General features: G+C 45.2%; 1 protein-coding gene across 6 annotated transcripts in view; it reads right to left on the minus strand.

The window, feature by feature from the left end:
* Positions 1-3,071, minus strand: part of LOC143280176 (uncharacterized) — a 131,540-nt gene extending 128,469 nt beyond the window's left edge. For 2 of the 6 annotated variants that reach the window (XM_076584772.1, XM_076584771.1), the window contains exon 1: positions 2,302-3,071. In XM_076584772.1, the coding sequence (XP_076440887.1) occupies positions 2,302-2,406 (105 nt within the window). In that variant the 5' untranslated portion in view covers positions 2,407-3,071. The remainder of the gene's footprint in view (positions 1-2,301) is intronic. The other 4 variants (XM_076584773.1, XM_076584770.1, XM_076584775.1 and 1 more) reach the window with 3 other exon arrangements.
* Between the last annotated feature and the right edge of the window lie 5,938 nt (positions 3,072-9,009).

The raw sequence follows: 9,009 nt of genomic DNA on the forward strand, positions 1-9,009 counted from the left end.
GACTCGAGGCCTTCTCAGTGCTTAAGGCTCCTAATGGACTCTTGACACAAGCAATGATGATGACCACATAAAAACACCATGCCTTCCCTCAGTCACTTCTCCGACTTTGCCTCTCCCCCGGCCCCCCCACTCCCTCCCTGCCTGCCTGCCTGCCTGCCTGCCTGTCTGTGTGTGTGTGTGTGTGTGTGTGTGTGTGTGTGTGTGTGTGTGTGTGTGTGTGTTTTCACGGTCTGTGACTCTGTTCTTCTGTCACTCTGTACCTCTGTGTCCCGCGTGCAGTATGCATTTAGCGCACAGTAGAGAAGAACCCACGGCCACAAAAAAAAGATTGTCAGTCCCTGGCAACTTTATATATTTTGTCTAGTTTTCCCTTTTCTTCTTATCGATTCATGAAGCATAATGCAGTTTTCCATGTAACATCATTTGCGTCTCAGTGGCATAATAATGTAGAAAAAGATCCGCTTTGATTATGAAATAAATACACTTGTAAAGGGCTGGCGATGGGCAATGGCGACTGGCAACACGCTCTCCCGGGGGGGGGGGGGGGGGGGGGGCAAACCGAATTTCACACACATAAGATAAACCTGTTGTGACCAAACAACAACAACAACAACAGCAACAAAAGTAATATACTATATAAATAAGAAAAGTATTCTCTCTCTCTCTCTCTCTCTCTCTCTCTCTCTCTCTCCTGCACACAGATAATCGACGAGCTAAGCTGTTCCTTCACTCCCTCTCTCCTCCTCACATTCTTCTCTCCCAACCCTCCATTTTCTTCACCCACGCACGCACACACAGACACACAGCGACAGACAGACAGACAGACACAGACACACAGACTCAGACACACACCATCTTCAGCTATACTTTGTACCAGCAAATCGCCCCATTACTCTTATTATCCCCACCTCCACCTATACTACCCCTAACCCCACCCACTCGGGTTTCTACCACGGTCGGCTGAGGCTAGTTGTGTCTGTGGCTTCTCATTTTCTGTGAGAGGGAACACCTTTTGGGATTCGGGTGTTGACAGATATGAAACGTGCACCGGTGTTAGAAAAAACGATACCTTCTTTTAACTTCCGTAGTTGCAGGCTGTGCTATATGGCATAAGGGTGGATGGAATAAACGCATAAATTTTGTTACGGGTGCAACAGCCGAATGGTTAAAGCGCTGGACTTTCAATCTGAGGGTCCTGGGTTCGAATCTCGGTGCACCTGGTGGGTAAAGGGTGGAGATTTTTCCGATCTCCCAGGTCAACATATGTGCAGACCTGCTAGTGCCTGAACCCCCTTCGTGTGTATGCGCACGCAGAAGATCAAATACGCACGTTAAAGATCCTGTAATCCATGTCAGCGTTCGGTGGGTTATGGAAACAAGAATATACCCAGCATGCACACCCCCGAAAACGGAGTATGGCTGTCCACATAGCGGGGTAAATTAAAAAAAAAACGGTCATAAACGTAAAATGTTACATGTCTGTCTGAGTGTGTATGTGTGTGCGTCTGAAATCTGATTGAATGACACAGGAAACGAATGATGAGCGCCCAGTGGCAGCCGTCAGTCGGCTCTACCCAGGTAGGCAGCCTGTGGTGCAAATGTCCCCGTGTATGTAAAGTGCTTAGAGCTTGGTCTCTGACCAAGGATAGGCGCTATATAAGTATCCACATCAATCAATCAATTGTTGTTGTTGTTTTGGGGGGTAATTCAAGTTATAGCAATCACAAAGACGCTTGTCCTATTTTCTGTGTCATACGACAAGAAAAAAAAAACGTTTAGGGAAAAGTATAGCATATATAAGTAGCGAATAAATCAGCATATTGATTGTGGCAAAGATCTTTCGTTCCTTCCTGTATAAGGGGTCTTTCATTGTACCCCCCTACTGAACGAGAAGAGTAAGAAGGAGGATTTTTTTTTTAATGAAATACCAATGATAATAGTGAACCGAACATTACCCCCGTCCCCCCTCCCCTGAACCCCTCCCCCCCCCCCCTCCGCACCCTACCCGCCCACACACACACACACACACACTGACACACACACTTACAAACCCAATCCCCACTCAAATGCACAGTGCCCAAGACAGAGCCCCCCACCCCCTGCCCCACCCCCAAATAAGAAAAACAAGATCAAGAAGAAGAACAAGAAGAACTATACAACCTGTCAGCTTCGGCTCGAAAATCAAATTGAACAATAAATCTAAAAAATAATAAAATAAAAAAAAGAAAAAAGGGGGCCAAGTTCAGTGATGGATTGTGAACTAGGGTTTTGCCTGCTAGGGTTTTAAGACCTACTGCATACCTGTTTCCGGTCCTCCCCCTCTTCCCCTCCCCTTCGTCTGCCGTGTCTCATCGTCACGTCGTTGTCATCGACAGAATCGTCTGCCGCCGCCGAGGAATGCCTCATGGCTCTGGATGTCCACTTGACTGACGTCACTCCCACCGTGTTGGCAGAGTTGGCTGGTGCAGGTCCTCCTCAGTGTGGCACAAACGAGATGGAATCAAGGAAGTGAAGAGCAAGGCGCTAGGCTGGATGAGCTCCCTTGCACTCCAGCTTTTTTGTTGTTGTTGTTGTTTTAATCCAAAGCGGAAACCCTGACCAGGAAAAAAAAAAAAAGTAAATGTATGTCAGTGAGAGAACTATGAAAGTTACACTGACTGACTGACCAGCAAGAATTTACATCTGGAGTCACATCACATTCGATGCAAACTCCCAGCGATGTGTTGTTCAGTGTTATCCACAATGCGGTAGTGGCCGGCAATCACAAAAAAAACAACAAAACAACCACAACAAAACCACCACAAATGCGTCAGAAACTCGATACCTTCAGACAGGGAATCAGATCATTTGCGCTCGGTAAAAGAAGAAAAAAAAATCTCCAACAGGTACTGAGTCTCACCCCCCCGCCTGTTGTTCCTATTTCAATGCGGGTGTGTTGCGAGTGTTACAGTCAACACACCCTCTTGCAGTCCATGGATTGCATTGAAGCCACAAAATACACCAAAAGTCGGTCTCCGGTGAATGCATACAAATGCGAGTCGCCTCCCGTCTCGTGTTTGTTCGGTCCACTCTGCTCAACAGACAAGTGCAGTGCAGTCCCAGTGCAAAAGACTCAGTGCTGTCTGTTTCCCCTCCTTCAAATATAACAACTAGACCAACCGACCATTCCTCAGTACGGGAAAAAGGTCGTCGTTATTTGGTTGTTGTTTCCTGTGCAGCAACTGTCGGAATAATAATAACCTGGTCTTTTTCGGAGCTCGCGTCAGCGGCTAGGTGTTTCGAGGATATTATGATACGCTAGAGTAACCACTGAAAGCATTGTAGTCGTTGTCAGTGGAGCATAGCTGAGAGTGAAGGGGGGGGGGGCGGGGGGGGGGGGTTGTTGGAGGGTGGGGGAGGTGGGTGGGTTAGGGGGGGGGGTTCAGTGGGACATGACTTGTTGAACCGTGCACTAATCTTCTGTCCAAGGAACAATGGTGGTGAGTAGGGGGGTGTGGCCGGGGGTGGAGGTCAGTGTTTGTGTGGCCCCAGCCAGCCTCACTTGTTTTTACAGTCGCTAGCTTTCACTGCCAGTCTTACTTTAGGTTTCCCCGTTGTTTTCTTCACATCATTATTTGCAATATTTCCCCTGAAACTATACACTTTTTCACTGCCAATCTTATATTCGTTCAAGTCTCCCCTGCTGTCAGTTTTCTACACACATTTGAATTATTTCCCCTGAACTATATGTCCATACACAACCGGTCGATGTTGGTTGATGCTGTGTGTGTTATTGGTGTTGCCAGTTTTGTTGGTATTGTCATGTTCTGGCTTTCCGCATGACTCTGGTGGTCGGCCGGATATTTGCAATATTTCCCCTGAACTATACACTTTCACTGCCAATCTTATATTCGTTCAAGTCTCCCCTGCTGTTTTCTACACACATTTGAATTATTTCCCCTGAACTATATGTCCATACACAACCGGTCGATGTTTCGTTGTTGTTGTTGTTGTTGCTGTGTGTGTTATTGGTGTTGCCAGTTTTGTTGGTATTGTCATGTTCTGGCTTTCCGCCGTGACTCTCAGTGGTGGTCGGCCGGATAAGTTATAGCTGAACACACGCTGAGATAAGAGAAGGGCAGCATGGTTGGAGAGAGAGAGAGAGAACTGAACTGAACTGAAACTGTTTAATGTCATTAGCACAAATGCCATAATAACATGGGGTTCACAATTTCATGTCCAAGAAAAACAGACATTAAACATAAACAAAGAAAAGTCTCAGAGACTACTCCACACCTGCAGACAACAGTCTCTCAGCGTGCATGCGAATCTCCATCTATGTACATACAAAATAGGCCGACACCTTATCAAAGGTAGTGTAATGGTTACTGTTCAATAAGTAAGTAAGTAAACCACCAAGCACATTAAGAAGAAATAGATAATCTGTGTGAACGATAAGCAGAATGTTTTCAAACTGAAATCAAAAGTTTTCTTGCTTTACTCGCTTCAGCAATGTATTTTGCCAAGGATCTAATTACTTCATCATTATCAGCTATTAACACATCAACTACGTTTTGCCTTCTGGTAACAGGCGCCTTAAACAGGTTACATTTCTGTCTAATGGGTTCGTACGCTTCAGAGAGAGAGAGAGAGAGAGAGAGAGACGGTGGGAGCAAGGAGAGAACCGAAAGACTGAGGGGAAAAGACACAGAGAAAGCTAGTGAAAGATTTCAGTTTCAGTTTCAGTAGCTCAAGGAGGCGTCACTGCGTTCGGACAAATCCATATACGCTACACCACATCTGCCAAGCAGATGCCTGACCAGCAGCGTAACCCAACGCGCTTAGTCAGGCCTTGAGAAGAAAAAAAAATACATCACGTACGGAGAAAGAGAAACAGGACCACTGAAACATGGGTGGGGAGAGACGGTGGTGGTGGGGTGGCTGTGCAGACAGACAGAGAAAAACATACAGACTGGGTCAGTCAGTGGAGACAGGCAGACAGGCATGCAAATCAGAGAGAGTGAAATAACAATCTGTTAAAAACAAACAAACAAACAAACAAAAAAATCGAACAAGACGGTCAATGCACCCAGCTAAATGTCATCCCGTTCAACTGAGCGGTGTTAGAAAACAGAAAACACAACATACACAGACTGAAGTAGAAAAGTCAGTATACAAATAACAACGACCATCATTCAAGGTCATGCGGAAATAGGAACACGACAACTAGTAACAATGAAGTCGCCATCAACACACACACACACACACACACACACACACACACCGTCACACACACACACACACACACACACACATAGGGAACACACGCGCGCCGCATACAGTACACGCACGCTCTTACACGCACACGCGCGCACACACACACATACACACGCGCTCACGCGCGCGCGTGCCCACACACACACACACTGACCTGTATTACCCGCTGATGATCAGAAAAACCTTCATCAGACACCTTCAGTCAGCATCTCACACGACTGAAATCAGTCTCCCGCTGAAAAATATATAGTTTAACAACTGACTATACAATTCTGTGTTCACGAAGCGAAAGCACACAAAACAACACACTCAGCGTGTCAGTTGACTGCTGCTGTCCGTCACAGTTTAAAATTGTAATGCAGAAGTGGCGTGTTTGTGGGTGCCCCCCTCAGTTCATGCAAATGACCCTCCCGTCCACCCACTGACTCTGGTGGCTGACTGAGGCTCCGTCTGTATGGTTATCACATTATTGATTGGCAAAGAACGAAGATGAGCTAGACTGGTTTTTCCCCCCCTCCAAGTCTGCAAGTCAGCGGTTTTTGTTTTCTGGGGGGGTTTTTCTTCTTCTTCTTCTCTTTTTTTTAATTTTATTTTATTTTATTTTATTTTTTACATATCGGGGTTTACCGGCAGAGTTTGGAGATGTGGGAGTTATCCATTGCCGTTACCACGGCTGCAGAGAGAGAGAGTCTGTGTGTATGTGTGTGGCGGGGGGGCGGGGGGGGGGGGGGGAGTGTGTGTGTGTGTGTGCGTACGTGCGTGTGTATGTGTGTGAGTGTGTGTGTGTGTGTTTGCATACATGTCTCCCTGTCTGTCACCGCGGGCATACAGATACACACTAAATCACTCACTAATGATTATCCTACGCGCGTGTGCGCGCACACTAACACACACACACGCTCGCAAGTACGCACACACACATACACACACACACACACACATACGCACGCACACAAACACACACACACACAAACACACTGACACGCACCGGTACGCACTCACTGGCACACACACGCGCGCGCGCGCCGGTTTATTCGTCATCTGTGCTCATCCATTCATTCTCTTCAATGACAGAAAAAGCATTATAAATTATGCTTGAATGTTTCAGAGAAAAACAAGATCCTCTTGAGTCGGGTGCCGTGGTCAAACTTGTAAATTTGTCAGCAGGAGAAGTCAGTATTGGGTTTTTCGAACCCAGCTCCTCTTCATACAACGATCAGTGTGGCTTTGTGACCATTGGGGTAACTGATAGGTCAGCATCATCACCATTGTTTTTGCCTGTTTTGTTACTGTTGCTAGAACGAAGATGGAAAAAAAAAAGAAGATAATAAACTGCTTTGGTGGTTGTGGATCACTCTGTATAATCATCTGACCATCCTCCTGGGTGGAACCTTGGTTGTTGTTTTGTTTTGTCCTTTAAAAAAAATTGGAATGATAATTGAACACCGGCCAAATTAAGCGATTACAGGAGATATTGGACACGCGCCGCGTGTGTGTGTGAGCCTGTGTGTGTGTGCGCGCGTGTGTGTCAGTGTGTGCGTGTGTGTGTGTGTGTCGGTGTGTGTGTTATTATTACTCTGTGTGTGTGTGTGTGTGTGTGTGTGTGTGTGTGTGGCTTTGTGACTGGGATGACTAAAAATGGCAAGACGTTGATGATGATGACACTGCACTTCTGGCGTAAAGGATTGCGAATGACTCGATGACAAAGTTCGGTGGATAATGTCAACACACAAAAACCCAACACGCATGCACCGACCTCGACGGCTGTTGATGGCAGCGTAAGGAAGACTGAAAATCTAACCTTGCATCTGAGAATCCTTAAACTGACTGATCCTCGCGGACAACTGGAAACTGATTCCCATAACTCTGATGTTATGTGACCTGATGGTCAGTAAAGCGCACTACTCGTACTGAGGAAGCGAGTGTCCAAGGGTTCCAGTCCGACAATTACTCGGACCATGATTATTAACCCACCCCCAACCCCCGGCCTCCACACTTCCACTTGATCTTAAGTGGTGGTCTTGGTGCTAGTCTTTCGGATGAAACGATAAATCGACTAGTTCCCGCGTTTTTCATGCACTTCAGGCTCAGTTTAGTGCACATATTCTGTCGGACGAGCCCAAGACAACACTATAGTCCCTAGCAAAATTCTGCAGAAAAAAATTCCACCTTCAAGTTGGTCGTAAAATACACTTACAGTAAAAAAAAAAAAAACCAACAAAACAATAACAGTAAACTGAGAAAAAAATATGGACTATGTGATCTCCCCCCGCGGGGAAAGAAGCTCCGAATTTCACGTATGGCAGACTCGGAGAAATCTGCTGTCGGTGACAAACGCCAGAAATAAAATTCAAGTAATCCCTCAGACGCAGCTCGGACATCAGTGGGAGTCACACAGAAAGCATGACCGGGGCAGGTAGTACATGAAAATGCTTTTATGGATATAAAAACACCACGGAACTCTGTGACCTTGGAACGCACACACTTGAATGAAACCTTCTCCACATGTGCCGTCCCATAAGTCTTACTTCCCTACTATAAAATAAGCCGCGTTAACCCGGCGTCAGCCTCCCTGTGACACCATCCCAAACAGGGAAATAATAATGGACTTACCTGGACTGACAGTGCTTTCGACGATCAGCGACTTGCATTTTTTTCCCATGCTTATTGTATTTTCATACATACTAAATTTGGGCACAGAACAGTCCAAATTACTAATTAGCAAACCCGGTGTCTCCGGGGGAAGAGAACCAAATTTCCTGCCAGCCTGTGTCGAGTGTGACATTATGCATGCAGCTTAAAGTTTTGCTCCCGGTCATTGCGTCTTGCATTTTAGTTCAGTTTGTTGAGAAAGGTTTGCTTTTACACACCAGGATACCCTCTTTTGATCAGGTCATCAGCAAAATATTATGAATTGCCAAATCTTAGACTGAACTCAAAGCCGGCTCAGTACATTACGTATTCCGTTTCATTCAGCATGTGCCCGTTATTGTTGAACTAAATTTCCAGCCATTGCCTTTCACAACACAGTCCACTGCTGTCAGAGAAACGTCCGTAGAAACTGAACAAACAAATAAACATATATGTAAATAAAAGAAAATATAATTATAGTCCATTTCCCCGTCATGTAAAAGTCGTCTGCAATGTCCAGGACAAATAACTCATGATCGAAAGACATAAAAGTGAACAAGGTTCCTTCCCTTTACCTACTGGTGGAAGCTATTTCGAAATCAAACAGTCTGTATGTTAATATGTTTCTCAAAGTCCGTGTCACCCGGATGGCGGTACTCTTTTACATCACATCTGCGTGTCCTTGGATTTGCCTTTTCTTAAAGAGTAATGAAATGATACTCATAAAGTAAAGTGCACTGGTTAAAAAACAACAAAATGCAGTTGACATGTTTTACATGTACACATTTTCAAATGATTCTGTGTAATTTGAACCACATGATTTGGGCAATTCTGATGAAAATGTTGAAGAAACTGCACACTTCTGTTCTTATATTTGTTATCATCAGAAAAGAATTTCAAGTAATTTTCAGCTGTATCTGATGTATAACAATTGTGCCCCGATGTGTGACAAGTGGTTATAAGGAAGCACAAATTTGTACAAGACACCATTTTCCCCCTTTGAGGTAGGGATAGGGCTGAATCACTTGAAAGAAAATCAATCATAAATGAATTTCAGATCACTCATGATTTATCTAAGCTAAAAAAAACAATTCAGACATTGCAACCAGTTCCTTTTCTTGC

This window comes from Babylonia areolata, chromosome 3 (assembly GCF_041734735.1).
Source record: "Babylonia areolata isolate BAREFJ2019XMU chromosome 3, ASM4173473v1, whole genome shotgun sequence".
Taxonomy (NCBI): domain Eukaryota; kingdom Metazoa; phylum Mollusca; class Gastropoda; order Neogastropoda; family Buccinidae; genus Babylonia; species Babylonia areolata.